Below are 21,237 nucleotides of genomic sequence, written 5' to 3' on the forward strand. Positions count from 1 at the left end.
ATAGCTGTACTCCATCCAGTCACAAACCAGGATAGGGTCAAGGTTGGGGATTAAAGGTATTGTAAAATATAATTGGCCATTCTGTTGGAAAGCTTTGCCAAAGGACTGACTGTGAGGGTAGACTCCAGTTAGCGGTAGCCTGGATGCTAGTCTGTTCTGCTTTCTTGACACTTCCTCATGGAACTGTTGTAAGGCAAGAGAACAGAAACAGACTGGCACCCAGGCTACGATGGAGGTAGAGTATAGTCAGAGAGTTGGGGTTAGGGTTGCGGTTAGCTTAGAGGTGAGACTGACCTCGTTGTTGGAGAGCTGGTACCAGGGCTGTTTGCCGTAGGTGAAGATCTCCCAGAGGACCACGCCCAGACTCCACACGTCACTCTCCGTGGTGAACTTCCTGTACATGATGCTCTCTGGAGGCATCCAGCGGATGGGCAGCATGGTGTGACCGCCCACCTACATCAACACAAACACAGTCAGCCTGGACGCTTTATTTGAACGGTACAGAAATGACAATATATTTTCTGTGAAACTACTTGGTAAAATGGTCATAAAACATAAATGACCTTCAAATTACTTTTTATTTCTTTGCAGTTCATTAAATGAAGCACAACTATGCATCATTTGGTACCTAGTCACCAGTTGTGTTGCATTCGTTGAGGTAAGAATGTAACCCTAACCCCAACCCCAACCCATTGGTATCTCAATCCCATACTTTTCCATCACAAATTAGGTCAATAAATGCCAGTTAAAATCAGGGGTTGGAACTGGTTCAGAACCAAAGTTATCCATACTGTTCCGGAACAGAACCGTTATTTTTAAAAGCATGGGAACTGGTTAATAACATTCTTTTACTTTTCGGGCATTTTTTTCCAGTCCCACAATAAAACGCAACAAAGGGCCTATGCAAAGCCCTTGCCAGCGTGTGTGCAGGCTACCTGCCCCTCCCCCCACGAAACATAGGCTACTGTACCCTAGTGACGTTACAAGCATGATTCAGAAATTAGGGAGTGCGATTTTTAATTAGAGAAGAATGGATTCACTTTTTCAATGCTAGTTAACGATACTATATTTATCACTTTTCACACTGGACAAGATATGTTTTTATTTTAATTCTGGTGCCGCTCTGCACACACAAGCTTGGGTCCTCCGTTAAGACAACTCTCGGAAGATCCTTTATGGAAGCCGCTCCTCCATAGGTATAATTCCGTGGGGCTTATTCAGATAACGCATGTCATAACAAGATGCCCAGTGCTTCAAGCCAAGCCTTCTCCTCCACCCTCTCTTGCTCTTCCCACACACAAAATGTCAGTCACATCTCTTGCCCTGCACTTGTCTGTCCAATGCATGTAGGCTAAACAACTATAGCTTGCCCGCTACATAGCAAGCTTAAGCTGCTCTATCCTCACTGATTGGTGAAGTAATTTAATGTTGAGCTAAATGAAGAAAAAAAATATATCTCCGAGATTTAAAAAGGAACAGAAAGGAATGACATAAACCGTTACATTTTGGGGGTTTGAATCAGTTCAATATTGTATTTTGCTGGTCGGAACAGTAGAATGGAACAACAAAAAAGAATGGTTCTGTTCAGAACGAAATGATTGGAAAATAATTTTGGTTCCAACCCCTGGTTGAAACAGTACCCTAAAATAAAGTGCAAATAAAAGAAACCTAAAAGAAACGCAGTTGTTCAAAACTGCAAATGGTAAAATAACAGGGTACATTGTTTTTCCAACTGTTGTGTCTAACACACAGACAAATATAGTTATGAGCACTAAAAGGTTACGCTCAGTTTTTCAAAATGCCTTACTGCAGCAAGGTACATAGTTAATGTGACAAACAAGCAATCATCTAACTATAACCCATGCAATAAAATACCTGTCTGAAATATGTCCCTGACCCTGACGGTGCTGTTCCATCCACTTTGAAGAACATGTTAATTACTGCGCTGCAGTACAGGTGGACTTTGTAATGCTTGGAATGTAGCTACAGTCTTACCGCCCCAGACACTGCGCAAGACAGGAAGTTGTGACTGGCCACTGCTGTCTGTCGCCCACTCAGCCCTGAATGGTCTTTTCCTCTCTTCGTCAGAGTGGCCTTTACTTTACTAGTCCATTAAAGCCAAGAGATAGTCATCACCGGTGTGTGTGTTTTTCTGTGAAAACCAATCTAGCTATAGTCCGCCTTCTCAAAGGCTCTTTCCTCCTCCTCAACACATAACTCACTTTAAGTGTTTTCACATAACTAAAACCCCACTTGAGTTTCCAAGGAGAGATACTGTGTGTGTATGTTTGTTACGATAGATTCACGGTCAAGTGGGGTTGAGGCCAACATCCAGTGAGTGTCTCATTTAGTTAGTGTGGTTTAGTTTGAAATATTAATGCTTCTTTCCTGATCTTAGTGTCTCCACTTTTTGTGTTTGTGTGTATGCTTGTTGCTTGTGTTTATATGTGCTTGCTTGTGTTTATGGCTCTGTGTGTATGTGCATGTTTGATTGTGTGTGTGTGCTTGTTTGTGTTTCTCTGTGTGTGCATGTGTGTGTTTGTACATTTGTGTGTTACTTTGTGAGGTAGAAAAGCCCCTGATTAATTGTTCTTAACATCCTGAGTTCATCAAATATTAAGAGAAGCAGTTTTACTAGCCTGTTCAGAGGGCCCAATGGTTTTTAGAGCTCACTAGAGCGAGGCAGATCCACTTCAGCATTCTTAGGGGCAACATGAGCGCCTATTAACAATATCATCTAGTAGGCTCTCGGCTTGCTAGGACGTTGTGGATGGGGATAGAGGAAGGGCTTAAAATGCGAGCTATGGCTACGAGGACTGCGGGTTCAATCTGAGCTACAGCTCCGAGGACTGCGGATTCAATCTGAGCTACAGCTCCGAGGATCGCGGGTTCAATCCCAGTGCTAGGCACTCGTTTTTTCCTTCCATTTTAAACCTATCCCAAACCTTAACCCTTACCTTAACCAGTCGCAATTAATGCCTAAACTTAACCGCCGAGTCTTGACAGAAATATGTTGAATATTGAAGTCAGACCATGAGATCTTATTGCTCTCAGACTTATAAATATTCATTAATAACTAACCCACTGCTTGTCTGTGCCAGAAAACCTCAAAGAAGAAGAAAACGAGGAATTGTGAATTTAGAGTTTAGAGGCCGCGGTATCCATGGCAACCAGGCGGGCTTGAAAGAGAGCTTTTGGGATGCTTTAGACTGGCTGCATGGGAGGGGCTTCACTAGGAGACTCCTCCTCCTCCTTGTTCCAGCAGACTGAACTGAATTGCCCTGTGTTTCTATGGAGATGGTCATTCTACTGGGAATTACTGTGTTTTTTATACCCAGGAGTGGGTGCAATGAAGCCCTGTCTGTCGGTCTGTAATTAAAGCGCATACAGGTTTGTTTATTCATGTGGATTAAAGAGAAATTATGAAAGAGGCTGCTCTTGGGTTGGTTGGGTGGCTTCTACAGCTGTCCATCAAAGCCCTGGGAGGGTGCAATGTGACATCACTGGGCACTATAGTGAATAAGGTACCATTTCAGGAAGCAACTTGGGCTGGTCTACCTTTTGATCCCTCCTATTACATCCTTGTTCATCATTCCTTCACACAACTGTTGGGGGAAAGCAGCTTTCAGTCTCTTTCTCGGCATATCTCTATCTATCTATCTATCTATCTCTATCTATCATTGGCTTCTCTCTCTTTTCTCATGTAATTCTCTCCACACTCAGTCCCTTCTCTCCACTCTGAAGCCCCCCTTCTCTTCTGTTTTCTCCCGTACCATTCCTCTTGCATCTTTATTTGTGTTGATTTATTTCACTTGCCCCAACCCTCCCCCTTCTCTCTCTCTCTCTCTCTCTCTCTCTCTCTCTCTCTCTCTCTCTCTCTCTCTCTCTCTCTCTCTCTCTCTCTCTCTTTGTAGTAGTGGAGCTGCATACTAATATAAGTTATTTAATTACTTTTTTCATAGGGACTGTCTGATATAACTTATGCTCTGTGCTGCCTTTGCCCGTTGCTATGGCGACTCCTCCAGTGGTTAACTTTACTGAGAGGGTGTGTATGTGTGTGTGTTTGTGTGTGTGGGTGTGTGTATGGGGAGGTGGATAGCAGTTGTATGTTGTCACACACTAATAGTGAAATCAAAGAGAAGGGGAGGCAGGGAAGCAGGTGGAGAATGTGTGGAAGAGACAGGGTCTGTGACACCTATACACTGACATCTACGTATAAGGCCTCTGCAGTGTTTCTCAACCTCCCGTTCGGGACACTCCATAAAGAATGTTGTCGCTGACCGACCAATCAGTCAGTTAGTTAAATACTCGGTTGATTAGTTAGCTGGTACCAATTCAATACTATTTGTTATTGAAGCAGTTCTGAGACATAGGCAGACTATATAGCCTGCTGGTCCGGTGGAACATAGAACGTTGAGAAACACTGCTCAATGCAGCTTTCATCTTCTAGATATAATTATTATTTTTTATTTTTTATTTAACCATTATTTAACTAGGCAAGTCAGTTAAGAACAAATTCTTAAACATACCAGGCCCAGGGCCTACTGATCGATTCATGCCCATGCAGGGAGAAAGAGAGGCCCATGCAAAGGGAAGTAGTAGGGGGCCAAGAAAAAAGAGGGCGACACATACACTTACCCTGTAGTAGTCCGTGCTGTACACGTCTCGGGACATGCCGAAATCCCCGATCTTCACCAGCAGGTTCTCTCCCACCAGACAGTTACGTGTGGCCAGGTCTCGGTGGACAAAGTGCTGGGAGGCCAGGTAGACCATGCCTGCAGCAATCTGCTGGGCGATGTGCAGCATCTGGGACTGGGTCAACACCACGGGCCTATTGGTCGGACCGTCACCCATCATCACGGAGTCGGGACCGTGAGCCCTACGGAATAAGAGGAATTCCATTGAAATTCCGAATCACAACCTGAAAGGTGACATTCATTTTCAACTTTATTTATAAATGTTTTACTTCTTGCGGTCAGAGTTTTAACTCACTTCCTGTAATGGCTTCATTGAAATAGATCATGACCAACATCAGTCAATAGAGATTTAGTGGGATTTTATGTGGTGGTGGGGTGGGGGGATTCCAACCCGAGTTAAAGCTACAATATACATTTTTTGGGGGTTACAGATCTGTCATTCTCATTGAAAGCAGGTCTAAGAAGCGGTATATCTGTTCTATGTGTGTTATTTCTATGCGTCCCGTTCTTAAGTTTAGTTTTTTCCGTCTTGTACTTTAGGTTTGGTACACCAGCTTCAAACAGCTAAAAATACAATATTTTTGTTTATGGAAAATATATTTCACAGCAGTTTAGATGGTACAATGATTCTCTACACTATAAACTGAAATTAGACGAACTGTTAGAATTTTATCAACCAGGAAATGACGGTGCGATTTCTGCATAGTGCATCTTTAAACTCGCGGAAATGGGAACGTAATTCTATTTTCTGCACTTATCTCTCTACACGTATTCGGGCCTTTAACTTAAGCATTAGAATAGTTTGCTATTAACCCGCTATTCGTTGGGGTTGTAGATCAAAGAAATGAATCTGTGGGAGAGGTGTGTATACAGATACGCCCTATTCTGACTTTGACTTAATTTCCTCATAATTCCACCACCTTTATGCAAGAGGAAACCATGAATAAGGTGGAGCGAACCTCCCAGTTCCAAATGGAAAAAGCATCTACTTAATTTTTTCCGATATAAATTAAAGCATTCTCCATGCTCTGTCATTTATAAATTGATAAGAACTATTGATGAGAGCTAGGTAAATGAGTCATCCGTCTGGAGAAGGGGATTGGAAATACACATAGCAAATTGTTTTAGATGATTTTTCCTTATGATCCCAGAAGACGAATGTGAAACCAGTCGTATGGAAGCAAACTGAAAATCATATCAACATGACATGTATTGCGGTCCCTTTTCCACAGTGAAATAGGGTATAAATAGCTGTGCCGTTATTCAGAATTTGTATTGTATGCCCTCATAATCTGTGTGGATGAAATTTGGAGACCCAAGCTATAGACTTCTTTAGGGCCAAGCCTGCCAAGTTGATGTATGCAGTTTAGAATGTTCTAATTATATGCCTGGGCTTTTCTCCATTTTATTTTACAATTTCTATCATGTTAAATATTAGCCACTATCGGAAGCCACCATCAGTAATACCCACATACATTTGTAACGGTCAATTTCCTTTTGCATCATTCAATTAAGTTTACCTTTCTTTCCTTTGTCATGTCCATGTAGTTGTTGCTGAGGGTCGCTAGCATTAGTGAATCCTATTAGGCTAACGTTGTGCAGCCTATTTGAATCATTATGGAACTCAAACCACACCTAGCCTGATGCATGGTTCACGATGACTGGACCGTTGTCATACAGTTCCATGATTAGTGAGGATTAGGCTAGATTTCTAGGACTATTGTTCAACACCTATTGTACACTTTTTTCTACCTTCAAATTTTTCATGGATTCAACTTCAATATGACAACCTTCAAGATGAATCAAGCCACTGTATTTTGGATTCACCAATATATATCGTGCATAAATACTTTAAAAAAATGTTTCATACATTCTTTCCTGTCCCCCAAATTGTCCTAAATAATCTACAAGATCAGAGTATTTTAAAATCTACCAGTTGGTGCTGAAATTGAGACGAGTATGCATATATTTAGATGGCTTTCTTTCATTGATCCCTGTATCCTGAACCCGTTCTCTCTATGTATTTTTGTGAGTCTGGCGATAAAATTCTAATTAAAGATACATCGTATTTAAAGGGATGCCTTAAGATAAATGTATTGAAAACCCTATTGAATTAAAACTTCAGGAGAAAATCTGTTGGCCAGCAAGTGGGAGGGTTTTCAGCAGTTGAATTAAATATATTCAGTACGTGCAAGGGAACCAGACTTGCCTTACACACCTGCATAAGGCAAGTCTGAATACCACCTACTGAGAAGTGTGTAGGAAAGGAGTGTGTAGGAAAGGAGTGTATAGGAAAGGCATAAATTGTTTAAGTCTGAATCGGGCCTAAATATGAATGTGCCCACAGAATGGTTTACCTGAGGAACTTGTTGAGGTCCCCGTGCTTCATATACTCAAAAACCATGATGAGGGGGTCGCTCTCCACACACACACCGTAGAACGTGACAATGTGCTGGTGCTGCAGGTTGGTCAGCAACTCGGCCTCCCGGTGGAAGTCCTTCCTTGCATTCTCACTAGCCTCTTTCAGGGTCTGAACACACAAACACACATGCACACAGGTTACTATCCAATTTTTACTCACAATTGAGTTTGTTAGACACCGAAAACATCATACTTAAACATTTTGCACACTGTGCACGGAGACTACTTACTGGGAATATTCTGCCACAAGATGTTTTTGGCTCAAATCCACCAAGTGCAGACATAAGTAACTCTTAAAGTAAAAGTGAGTTATAGGAACTTAACCATAGCCCACAATTTTATGTTATTGGTAATGACCAAGCAGAGATGTTGTATACTTCTGTACAGTAAGTTCAGTGTTATTTACAGAAGTAGTGTGGTTGGTTTTCGTGTTCTGATCTTTGCATTAGTGATCGTAAATCATGAAATCTGTCATAGCGATTTAAGTGCAGAGGCGAGAGAGAGAGAGTGTTTCAGGAAATGTAATAGGAACAGGAGAGAGCTAAGGAAGCCAAAGGATGACCCTCTGTTCTGACCCCCAGCTAGAACGCTGAGATGGCAGAAAAAGAGATTCCTCCACCCCATCTTCAACCAATTAGATTTCAGGAAACAGAACTCATCAATTTGATCAGAACAGAACTGGAAGTGGATGAGTTTCCTAAAAGCCTCAGAACTAACATAGTACCTTGTTTCTCTTAACATGCCAGACCCACGCCACTACCAGAACATTAAAGTGCTTAGACAAATTCTGAAGTTCATTCACACATAGAAGATTGACCGCTAAACATTGATTTGGCATTACTTTCTCGCGGCTGGGTTGTTCAGAGGAGTAAAAGTGCCAAATTAGCTACAAAGATTTCAGGAAACTCACCCCTGAATGCGATTTACCTATGACACTGTATGACTGCCGGGACGTTGGAGAATTAAATCGCCTGTGTTACTGCTAGCATCTTTGCTTGACTGTCAACGCCTTAGCTAATGTCACTACTGTTCTGTATCGTGATCGATGGCTCCCTTGTGAGTTTGACCATAAACATGGAATCTTAGCCTATATGGCTGCATGCTTGTGCATGCCTGTCCAATGTTTGCATGTAAAACCACTACCATTAGTGGATATGACTATGTTAGACCGTAGAAGCGGCATCTCGGAAAGTGCAAAGTCACATCTATCACCTTCAATGGCAGGTTTCTAGTAGATACAGGACATACTGCCCTGCCACTCAAGCCCCACTTCACACTTAGAATACGGTGGGACACAGGAAGGAAAGACAGGAAGTCGTGAGGAGGGGGTTCTCTCCCATGCCATGTTTATTTAATTAAAACTCTCTTATAAGATCTAATTTCACCACATACTTTGAATGCTGGAATTCTTGATGGAAGCAGGCCATTGGTTGATTTTCCTAAAGGAGTATCTAGGGGTAGGGTTTGGGGGTCCATTTGGAAATTGGCCAAACGATGTAGCCTACAGTGGGTTGTGATAGACTGGAAAGAGCAGCGTTACCTTGACAGCCACCAGGATCTTTTCGAGCTCAGGAGACAGGTTATAGCACTCGGCCAGGAAAACCTTCCCAAACGCCCCCTCTCCCAACTCCCTCTTCAGCACTATGTTGTGTCTCTTGATGTGCTGGACAACTGCAACACAGAGAGAACCTGGTTATTACATATATCAGTGTGACTTCTGAATATGAATGCCGTAATCAGTATATATATTAGATGAGAAGAGATGACGATATATGGTTGGATTAGGGGACTGGGAGCCGTCATTGGTTGAACCGAATGATCTATCTACTATTTTGTTGTCTTGATATTGATCGTGATGAGCTGTATTGTCTGATCACTGTGTTTTCAAAAGTAAAAGGTGCACAATTAGTTGTGTGTTGTCTTTTTATTGTGATTATAGGAACATCATGTCAGCTCTGACTCTCAGCATAATAGCTATCATGTGGGAATCGTCAGAAATAGATGTTTCAAAGTCTATTTGAAATAGCGATTTTTGATGCTGAAATCTGGCTGGTGGTGATACAGTTGCGGGATTCTCCCAGAGCTGCACCCACTGAACTCTCTGTAGCGCAAGGACAGTGGAGAACACCAAAACATATTCATCAGCAGGTTACTGTCTTCAGAGAGAAACAGGACACAAATGTCAAGATTTATTTCTGATCTAATTAAGAAATGCATTTGAAGAAAAGCTCACCACTCAGTCTATTACATTGCGGAGGGCTAGACTTTGAAGCTGCATCGAGCTGCACTAACTTACTGAGAACCATAACCCAATATTAAAGAGTTATGGAGAGGTAGAGAGAGCGCGTAGGCCATTAAGCCAGAAAGTACAGACTCAAGACCTGAGCACAGCTTTGTGTGTGTGTGTGTGTTTGTGTGTGTGCATATGTCTGTGTGTGTGCATGTGTACGGGTGTGCTTGTGTGTGTTAACCTGATGACATCACATCTGTCAAAACCACAGCTCAGAGAATTATGTAAGTACCCACAATTCCTTAAACATCTACCCAAAAAAGCCACAACACACTACCATTTCTTACTAACTCTCTTCTTTATACACACATATGAACAGCTATCATATAGCTCTGTTACTCAAACACTTTCTACTCACAACTCAACTATTTCCACCATTACAGTCATTACAACCATACAACTCAACAATTCCTGTCAATTCATGTACAGTAAATGTACATTTACACAACAAAACGCCACACATTTACTACACGTATCATTCTCAGTAAGTACAAATCAAATCAAACTTTATTTGTCACGTGCCGAATACAACAAGTGTAGACCTTACCGTGAAATGCGTACTTACAAGCCCTTATTAACCAACAGTGCAGTTCAAGAAGAGTTGAGAAAATGCATGTCAAGAAGAGACAAAACCACACCCCTTCCCCTGTCTATCATTCTCCTTAGAGTTTTAGCTAATTAGTTGTGGCTTTTCCAAAGACTCACTTCTGGACGGTGGTGTAGGGATTGGCTTTAGACTTTAGTCACTGTGTTCTGATGTCATTGGTGAATAGGAGACATACCACAGGAGAAGAGTAAACAACTTGATGAAAGTACACTGCTCAAAAAAATAAAGGGAACACTTAAACAACACAATGTTACTCCAAGTCAATCACACTTCTGTGAAATCAAACTGTCCACTTAAGAAGCAACACTGATTGACAATACATTTCACATGCTGTTGTGCAAATGGAATAGACAACAGGTGGAAATTATAGGCAATTAGCAAGACACCCCCAATAAAGGAGTGGTTCTGCAGGTGGGGACCACAGACCACTTCTCAGTTCCTATGCTTCCTGGCTGATGTTTTGGTCACTTTTGAATGCCGGCGGTGCTTTCACTCTAGTGGTAGCATGACACGGAGTCTACAACCCACACAAGTGGCTCAGGTAGTGCAGCTCATCCAGGATGGCACATCAATGCGAGCTGTGGCAAGAAGGTTTGCTGTGTCTGTCAGCGTAGTGTCCAGAGCATGGAGGCGCTACCAGGAGACAGGCCAGTACATCAGGAGACGTGGAGGAGGCCGTAGGAGGGCAACAACCAAGAAACAGACTCCATGAGGGTGGTATGAGGGCCCGTCGTCCACAAGTGGGGGTTGTGCTTACAGCCCAACACCGTGCAGGACGTTTGGCATTTGCCAGAGAACACCAAGATTGGCAAATTCGCCACTGGCGCCCTGTGCTCTTCACAGATGAAAGCAGCTTCACACTGAGCACATGTGACAGACGTGACAGTCTGGAGACGCCGTGGAGAACGTTCTGCTGCCTGCAACATCCTCCAGCATGACCGGTTTGGCGGTGGGTCAGTCATGGTGTGGGGTGGCATTTCTTTGGGGGGCCGCACAGCCCTCCATGTGCTCGCCAGAGGTAGCCTGACTGCCATTAGGTACCGAGATGAGATCCTCAGACCCCTTGTGAGACCATATGCTGGTGCGGTTGGCCCTGGGTTCCTCCTAATGCAAGACAATGCTAGACCTCATGTGGCTGGAGTGTGTCAGCAGTTCCTGCAAGAGGAAGGCATTGATGCTATGGACTGGCCCGCCCGTTCCCCAGACCTGAATCCAATTGAGCACATCTGGGACATCATGTCTCGCTCCATCCACCAACGCCACGTTGCACCACAGACTGTCCGCCACCTCATCAGGAGCATGCCCAGGCGTTGTAGGGAGGTCATACAGGCACGTGGAGGCCATACACACTACTGAGCCTCATTTTGACTTGTTTTAAGGACATTACATCAAAGTTGGATCAGCCTGTAGTGTGGTTTTCCACTTTAATTTTGAGTGTGACTCCAAATCCAGACCTCCATGGGTTGATAAATTGGATTTCCATTGATTCTTTTTGTGTGATTTTGTTTTCAGCACATTCAACTATGTAAAGAAAAAAGTATTTAATAAGATTATTTCTTTCATTCAGATCTAGGATGTGTTGTTTAAGTGTTCCCTTTATTTTTTTGAGCAGTATACATTTGTGAATCACAATTTCCAGTACAATGCTAAGCCTTCTAAACCCAGAGACCAGGGTGGAGAGACCAAGAGGAAGAAAGAGGGGTTGAGAGAAGAGTAGATCACTAACAAAGGAGGAAAGCTCTGATGCATTGGCCTTTAGTACTTCAGTTACAAGACATGCAGGTTGACAGTGCAAGTTGACAGTGCATTTGTGTCTGTGGGTGTGTCTATAGGCCGGGGTACAGCGCCTTCCACATTTTGTTACGTTACAGCCTTATTCTACAATTGATTAAATAAAAGTTTTCCTCAGAAGTATACACACAATACCCCATTATGACAAATTGGAAACAGGTTTTTAGAAATGTTTGCAAATTTATAAAAAATAAAAAATATGAAATACCTTATTTACATAAGTATTAAGACCTTTTGCTTTGAGACTCAAAATTGAGCTCAGGTGCATCCTGTTTCCATTGATCATCTTTCAGATGTTTCTACAACTTGATTGGAGTCCACCTGTGATAAATTCAATTGACTGGACATGATTTGGAAAGGCACACAACTGTCTATATAAGGTCCCACAGTTGACTTTGCACGTCACAGCAAAAACCAAGCCATGAGGTCGAAGGAATTGTCCGTAGAGCTCCGAGACAGGACTGTGTCGAGGCACAGATCTGGGGAAGGGTAGCAAAACATTTTTGCAGCATTGAAGGTCCCCAAGAACACAGTGGCCTCCATCATTCTTAAATGGAAGAAGTTTGGAACCACCAAGACTCTTCCCAGAGCTGGCTGCCCGGCCAAACTGAGAAATCAGGGGAGAAGGGCCTTGGTCAGGGAGGCGACCAAGAACCCAAAGGTCACTCTGACAGAGCTCTAGAGTTTCTCTGTGAAGATGGAAGAACCTTCCAGAAGGACAACCATCTCTGCAGCACTCCACCAATCAGGTCTTTATGGTAGAGTGGCCAGACGGAAGCCACTCCTCAGTAAAAGGCACATGACAGCCTGCTTGGAGTTTGCCAAAAGGCACCTAAAGGACTCTCAGACCATGAAAAACAAGATTCTCTGGTCTGATGAAACCAAGATCGAACTCTTTGGCCTGAATGCCAAGCGTCACATCTGGAGGAAACCTGGCACCATCCCTACGGTGAAGCATGGTGGTGGCAGAATCATGCTGTGGGGATGTCTTTCAGTGGCAAGGACTGGGAGACTAGTCATGTTATAGGGAAAGATGAACGGAGCAAAGTACAGAGATGAACACCTGCTCCAGAGCGCTCAGGACCTCAGATTGGGATGAAGGTTCACCTTCCAACATGACAATGACCCTAAGCACACAGCCAAGACAACACAGGAGTGGCTTTGGGACAAGTCTCTGAATGTTCTTGAGTGGACCAGCCAGAGCCTGGACTTGAACCCGATCGAACACCTCTGGAGAGACCTGGAAATAGCTGTGCAGCAACCTGACAGAGCATCTGCAAAGAAGAATGGGAGGAACTCCCCAAATACAGGTGTGCCAAGCTTGCAGCGTCCTACCCAAGAAGACTCAAGGCTGTAATCGCTGCCAAAGGTGCTTCAAAAAAGTACTGAGTAAAGGGTCTGAATACTTATGTAAATGTGATATTTCCGTTTTTTATTAGCAAAAATGTCTAAAAACCTATTTTTGCTTTGTCATTATGGGGTATTGTGCGTAGATTGATGAGGGAAAAAAACAATTGAATCAATTTTAGAATAAGGCTGTAACAAAATGTGGAAAAAGACAAGGGGTCTGAATACTTTCCGAATGCACTGTATGCATGTTTGTGTTTGTGTGTGTGTGTGTGTGTGTGTGTGTGTGTGTGTGTGTGTGTGTGTGTGTGTGTGTGTGTGTGTGTGTGTGTGTGTGTGTGTGTGTGTGTGTGTGTGTGTGCGTGTGTGTGTGTGTACATAATGAGTTTTGTCCACTCTAATGGAGTGCACAAACTAATGGAGGATATTGATCTGTTTCTAAGATATTAGTGTCACACCCCACTCTCCTGACATAATACCTTACCTACACCGTTGCTCTCTTTTTCATCAAACTGAATACGACATTTACACACACAGACACACCACAAACACACAGACACACACACAGCTGTACAGTAGTGACTGACATGTTATGTTTTTCTGGGGCTCGTAAATCTCTTTTGGTGATTTTCTGCGGACACAAGTCAGACCACAGCTCTCTCCCCATTGGCCCAGACAGGTAAAGATAGCGGAGACACACACTGTGTATAACGCAGAACAACACAGAGGCACAGTCCTATTGTAGATGCCCTCCGTACATCAGCTGCTCAGGAACTTGTGTCCCCTTTAAGAAGCATGACCTCTAATTTGATGGATTAGATAGATCCAACTACACAGCTGACAAGTGTGATTGACACACACACACACACACACACACACACACACACACACACACACACACACACACACACACACACACACACACACACGGAGCACTGCCTGTCCCACTCAACACATTTTATCAGCAGCTCCAGTGCCATTTCCATAGCAGCGGAGAGAGTGTTGCTAAGGCAACCCACACATACGTACATTCTGGTGTGGGTTCTTAGATGGCGTCTATGTGTCGGTGCAACAGATTCATGGTGACGTCAGCACTCAGATCCTTTGAGATCTCCTAGTCTGCAGGCTGTTCTTCTTTGCTACAGTCTAGTAGGCTATATCTGTTACCCATTAAAAGGAACTGGTGTTAAAGAAAGCCATTTGTATGTGTGTCTTGTGAGTGTATACACGTGTGTGTGTGTGTGTCTGTGCGTGTGTGTGTAAGCCATGGTCTTGTTGTACTCACAGGTGTCTGATTTGAGCATGCTGTTGCTGCGGAAGTACTGAGGGTTCTCGATAACGGGGATCTTGGTCATGCCGATGATGACCGCGTCTAGGCCCATCTCAGAGGAGGACGGCGTGTTACTGCCATTGGACACGTGGTGGAGAGGAGAGGCCGAGTCGTCATCGTTACTGATCACCGATGACGCACCTGAGAGAGAGGAGAGAGGAGAGTGGAGCGAGGAGAGTGGAATTAAAAGGAAGAAGAAGAGAGAAAAAAATGAGAAGAGAAAAGATGAGAACAGAAGAGGAGAGATGAGAACAGAAGAGAAGGGGAGAAGAGATGAGAACAAAAGAGATGAGAACAGAAGAGAAGGGGAAAAGAGATGAGAACAGAAGAGAAGAGAACAGAAGAAAAGAAAAGAGATGAGAACAGAAGAGAAGGGGAGAAGAGATGAGAACAGAAGGGGAGAAGAGAAGAGAACAGAAGAGATGAGAACAGAAGAGAAGTGGGGAAGAGATGAGAACAGAAGAGCAGAAGAGAAGGGGAGAAGAGATGAGAGCAGAAGAGAAGAGATGAGAACAGAAGAGAAGAGATGAGAAGAGATGAGCAGAAGAGAAGGGGAGAAGAGATGAGAGCAGAAGAGAAGGGGAGAAGTGGTGTTTGAGGAAAATTAAAGTGGAAGAATGAAATTTAAAAAAATGGAAGAGGAGGCATGTTTTTGTTTTTACAAAAAGTATGAGGCTCAATTCCATACCAATCACCACATCCTTCCTTGTTCATGAGTTTCTGAGATATGAGGTATCACTGATCACATTATCATCATGATATTATTAACCTCCCTAACCTAAGACACTATATCCGTCTGTAGATGTGCATGTCAAAACCCATATCCAAAATACGCAATATGGGTATAACTGCATTTTATATGCAATGTTACCACAAGTAATACTCAAATATTGTTAAATACAGTATGTTTGAGTACATTTTTGTTAATGTCAAGGATTGCTTCTTTCTCATCTGTCCCACGAACAGAAATGTGGTCTTTAAACTGGTGGAAGTTAGGAACCAAACTCTCCAAAATGTCATTCAATTGTCTCCCCTCAGGGCTAATGAATGTACAATAGTAGTTTAGGTCATGATGAGAAAGAATGTGTTGACACAGTACTTTGTGAATGAGGAGAGAATGACGGTCGGACTCTGAGCCTGTGCTCATTCCTTTCTGTTTATCATTTATCTGTGGACCAAATGTATTTTCTTCTCTGGTTTACAGTTCTATCCCAAAATAAACAATTCATATTTTATTCTCATACACACAGTCTCAATCTCTAAAAACCCACGCATGCACTCACACACACCACAGTGATGTTTTGGAGCAGTAGAGGAATAGCAGTGGTGCATTCCTAAGCAGGAGGAGGCAACGGAACAGGACAGCGAAACAAAGAGGGATTGTCTCTCAGTAGGCTTATAAGATTGTGTGTGTGTGTGTGTGTGTGTGTGTGTGTGTGTGTGTGTGTGTGTGTGCGCGCGCGTGCGTGCGTGCGTATGTGACAGTGTGGGTGGATGCTGCCATTTATGCACGCTGATCACCAGATTGTGGTGAAACATGAATAATGGAGTCAAAGCACATATCTGTCCAAACTAGCTCCCATGACCTCTAATCTCTGTGACCTCCAGCATTGTGTTGAAAGGAAGCAACACAATCCCTGACAAATGACTGCGAGACTCATGAAAAGAATTGTTGTGACCCTTACCAAGGTAGGCTAGTTAAAATCTCCCCCAAGAGGGTTAACCTAGTGGAGCAATGGTTGGCAGGTTACCGATTGGAAGAATTATGATTGACCTTATTTCTTATTGTCTAGGGCCCGGAGTTTTTTCCTCACCACGAAACCTGACCAGGAAAACCTCTATGGGGGTCCTAGTTCATGACAAACGGTGAGGCTTGCCTCCTGGCGGTTTGATAATCCATCTAAACTTTACAATCTCAAAACATCGGACCTCTTTTCGTCCAGTCCTGCTCTGCTTTCCTCTGTGGTGGCTACCGTCCGTGGAGTTTCAAGAAGTGCACTGACCGTAGAGCTTTACAGGGGAGCTCTTTGATTCTCCACCGATAATGTGTTGAGTGGTTTCACCGCAAACAGGCTTCTCTCTCCCCCGTGGGTGCTCAAATTATGTGCCACCATTACGCCTCCTCCTCCACCTCCTCTGGAAGAGCCATTATGCAGCCTCATTGTACAGTAGTGGCGGCACTGCAATGCATTGTGGATACCAGAGAGGCATCCATCTTGGATCTGACTGGAGACATATGTATGGATTTTCTCTAACTGAGAGCAGTGATCCTGCAAGAATGGCCGGTCTAATCAGGTTGACCTGCAGTGTAGACAGCCTGGTAGACAACAGACAGTTAGGTGATGTACAGTATATGACTTACCAGAGACAGTGATGTCAGGCGGCCCACAGACGGGCCTCTCTGAACCCCACTGAAATACACTCTCGGCTTGACACAATCTGGGAGCATTCAACTTCTCTTAGTTCTGTATCTCAATCAAACAGCAGATACTACAGTAACTAGTGCTTTATGATTTTCAGCCATGATGTTAGAGAGGGCATGTGCTTAACATTAGTATTTATTTCACACACACCGCATCCTAAGCAGGTTATTGCTGTAAGTGTGTGTGTCGGGGGGACTCATCATTAGTGGTGAGGTCTAGGGTCAGATCGTTATAAACCCTATTTAGCCTGTAGGAGGGAAGGGGAGGGGTGGGGGGCACAGAACAGGTCTGTGGGCCATGGGGGTCATAAGTGGGGTCAGGTCCTGACCTAACACACTTTAACAGACAGAGCTGCTCTAATGCAGGGGTGGGCTGGGGGGGCGGAGACTCTGTTACTATATTGATCTCCTCTGGCTCGCTAAGCACTCCTCCTTAAGACAGACAGACAGACAGACAGACAGACAGACAGACAGACAGACAGACAGACAGACAGACAGACAGACAGACAGACAGACAGACAGACAGACAGACAGACAGACAGACAGACCATTTATTGGATATGGGGTTAGAGGGCTGCTGGGGTTATGGACATATTGTCACGATTTTGTAAATGGGCAGACCAAGGCGCAGCGTGAATATAGTTCCACATATTTAAGTGAAACTAACAAAACAAAATAACAAACCTTACAAAGACCGTGAGGAGGTAATGCCCAAACACACTAACAAACAATCAATATCCCACAAAACAGGGGTGGGGAAATAGCTACCTAAATATGATCCCCAATCAGAGGCAACGATAAACAGCTGCCTCTAATTGGGAACCATATTAGCACCAACATAGAAATGTATATACTAGATCGCCCCCAGTCACACCCTGACCTACTATACCATAGAGAACCAAGGGCTCTCTATGGTCAGGGCGTGACACATAAGGAGTGTATTAAACGGCTTAAAAGAACATCATGCCTGTCAGTGTCATTAAAACGAGGTGAGATGCTGATGATCTCTTAAACCACGGTGAGGAAATCAAGTAACATTTTATTTGCCACGTGTCAAATACAAGGGGAGTAGACTTGACCGTGAAACGCTTGCTTACGAGCCCTTCCCAACTAAAAATTATTTACACAATAGAGGAATAAAATACAAGAATGGAGCTATATACAGGGAATAGCAGTACCAGATCACTGTGCAGGGAGTAGCAGTACCAGATCACTGTGCAGGGAGCTATATACAGGGAGTAGCAGTACCAGATCAATGTGCAGGGAGCTATATACAGGGAGTAGCAGTACCAGATCACTGTGCAGGGAGCTATATACAGGGAGTAGCAGTACCAGATCAATGTGCAGGGAGCTATATACAGGGAGTAGCAGTACCAGATCAATGTGCAGGGAGCTATATACAGTGAGTAGCAGTACCAGATCACTGTGCAGGGAGCTATATACAGGGAGTAGCAGTACCAGATCACTGTGCAGGGAGCTATATACAGGGAGTAGCAGTACCAGATCACTGTGCAGGGAGCTATATACAGGGAGTAGCAGTACCAGATCAATGTGCAGGGAGCTATATACAGGGAGTAGCAGTACCAGATCAATGTGCAGGGAGCTATATACAGGGAGTAGCAGTACCAGATCACTGTGCAGGGAGCTATATACAGAGAGTAGCAGTACCAGATCACTGTGCAGGGAGCTATATACAGTGAGTAGCAGTACCAGATCACTGTGCAGGGAGCTATATACAGGGAGTAGCAGTACCAGATCACTGTGCAGGGAGCTATATACAGGGAGTAGCAGTACCAGATCACTGTGCAGGGAGCTATATACAGGGAGTAGCAGTACCAGATCACTGTGCAGGGAGCTATATACAGGGAGTAGCAGTACCAGATCACTGTGCAGGGAGCTATATACAGGGAGTAGCAGTACCAGATCACTGTGCAGGGAGTAGCAGTACCAGATCACTGTGCAGGGAGCTATATACAGAGAGTAGCAGTACCAGATCACTGTGCAGGGAGCTATATACAGGGAGTAGCAGTACCAGATCACTGTGCAGGGAGCTATATACAGGGAGTAGCAGTACCAGATCACTGTGCAGGGAGCTATATACAGGGAGTAGCAGTACCAGATCACTGTGCAGGGAGCTATATACAGGGAGTAGCAGTACCAGATCACTGTGCAGGGAGCTATATACAGTGAGTAGCAGTACCAGATCACTGTGCAGGGAGCTATATACAGGGAGTAGCAGTACCAGATCACTGTGCAGGGAGCTATATACAGGGAGTACCACTACCAGATCACTGTGTAGGGAGCTATATACAGGGAGTAGCAGTACCAGATCAATGTGCAGGGAGTAGCAGTACCAGATCACTGTGCAGGGAGTAGCAGTACCAGATCACTGTGCAGGGAGCTATATACAGTGAGTAGCAGTACCAGATCACTGTGCAGGGAGCTATATACAGGGAGTAGCAGTACCAGATCACTGTGCAGGGAGCTATATACAGTGAGTAGCAGTACCAGATCACTGTGCAGGGAGCTATATACAGTGAGTAGCAGTACCAGATCAATGTGCAGGGAGCTATATACAGGGAGTAGCAGTACCAGATCACTGTGCAGGGAGCTATATACAGGGAGTAGCAGTACCAGATCAATGTGTAGGGAGCTATATACAGGGAGTAGCAGTACCAGATAAATGTGTAGGGAGCTACAGTGAGGGAAAAAAGTATTTGATCCCCTGCTGATTTTGTACGTTTGCCCACTGACAAAGAAATTATCAGTCTATAATTTTAATGGTAGGTTTATTTGAACAGTGAGAGACAGAATAACAACAAAAAAATCCAGAAAAACGCATGTCAAAAATGTTATAAATTGATTTGCATTTTAATGAGGGAAATAAGTATTTGACTCCCTCTCAATCAGAAAGATTTCTGGCTCCCAGGTGTCTTTTATACAGGTAACGAGCTGAGATTAGGAGCACACTCTTAAAAGGAGTGCTCCTAATCTCAGTTTGTTACCTGTATAAAAGACACCTGTCCACAGAAGCAATCAATCAATCAGATTCCAAACTCTCCACCATGGCCAAGACCAAAGAACGCTCCAAGGATGTCAGGGACAAGATTGTAGACCTACACAAGGCTGGAATGGGCTACAAGACCATCGCCAAGCAGCTTGGTGAGAAGGTGACAACAGTAGGTGCGATTATTAGTAAATGGAAGAAACACAAAAGAACTGTCAATCTCCCTCGGCCTGGGGCTCCATGCAAGATCTCACCTCGTGGAGTTGCAATGATCATGAGAACGGTGAGGAATCAGCCCAGAACTACACGGGAGGATCTTGTCAATGATCTCAAGGCAGCTGGGACCATAGTCACCAAGAAAACAATTGGTAACGCACTACGCCGTGAAGGACTGAAATCCTGCAGCGCCCGCAAGGTCCCCCTGCTCGAGAAAGCACATATACATGTCCGTCTGAAGTTTGCCAATGAACATCTGAATGATTCAGAGGACAACTGGGTGAAAGTGTTGTGGGCAGATGAGACCAAAATGGAGCTCTTTGGCATCAACTCAACTCGCCGTGTTTGGAGGAGGAATGTTGCCTATGACCCCAAGAACGCCATCCCCACCGTCAAACATGGAGGTGGAAACATTATGCTTTGGGGGTGTTTTTCTGCTAACGGAACAGGACAACTTCACCGCATCAAAGGGACGATGGACGGGGCCATGTACCGTCAAATCTTGGGTGAGAACCTCCTTCCCTCAGCCAGGGCATTGAAAATGGGTCGTGGATGGATATTCCAGCATGACAATGACCCAAAACACACGGCCAAGGCAACAAAGGAGTGGCTCAAAAAGAAGCACATTAAGGTCCTGGAGTGGCCTAGCCAGTCTCCAGACCTTAATCCCATAGAAAATCTGTGGAGGGAGCTGAAGGTTCGAGTTGCCAAACGTCAGCCTCGAAACCTTAATGACTTGGAGAAGATCTGCAAAGAGGAGTGGGACAAAATCCCTCCTGAGATGTGTGCAAACCTGGTGGCCAACTACAAGAAACGTCTGACCTCTGTGATTGCCAACAAGGGTTTGCCACCAAGTACTAAGTCATGTTTTGCAGAGGGGTCAAATACTTATTTCCCTCATTAAAATGTAAATCATTTTATAACATTTTTGACATGCGTTTTTCTGGATTTTTTGTTGTTGTTATTCTGTCTCTCACTGTTCAAATAAATCTACCATTAAAATTATAGACTGATCATTTCTTTGTCAGTGGGCAAATGTACAAAATCAGCAGGGGATCAAATACTTTTTTCCCTCACTGTATATACAGTGAGTAGCAGTACCAGATCAC

The 21,237-nt window shown here is 44.0% G+C and overlaps 1 protein-coding gene across 3 annotated transcripts in view; it reads right to left on the reverse strand.

Annotated features, from left to right (window-relative positions):
* The window catches only part of ntrk2a (neurotrophic tyrosine kinase, receptor, type 2a), a 56,918-nt gene that overhangs the window by 3,526 nt on the left and 32,155 nt on the right, over window positions 1-21,237 (reverse strand). For 2 of the 3 annotated variants that reach the window (XM_045706691.1, XM_014172160.2), the window contains exons 13-17: window positions 14,439-14,624; window positions 8,659-8,789; window positions 7,055-7,227; window positions 4,633-4,879; window positions 295-453 (exon numbers count right to left, since the gene is read on the reverse strand). In XM_045706691.1, the coding sequence (XP_045562647.1) occupies window positions 295-453; window positions 4,633-4,879; window positions 7,055-7,227; window positions 8,659-8,789; window positions 14,439-14,624 (896 nt within the window). The remainder of the gene's footprint in view (window positions 1-294; window positions 454-4,632; window positions 4,880-7,054; window positions 7,228-8,658; window positions 8,790-14,438; window positions 14,625-21,237) is intronic. The other variant, XM_014172161.2, reaches the window with a different exon arrangement.

The sequence above is a fragment of the Salmo salar genome, chromosome ssa24 (genome assembly GCF_905237065.1).
Source record: "Salmo salar chromosome ssa24, Ssal_v3.1, whole genome shotgun sequence".
NCBI classification, from domain to species: Eukaryota; Metazoa; Chordata; class Actinopteri; order Salmoniformes; family Salmonidae; genus Salmo; species Salmo salar.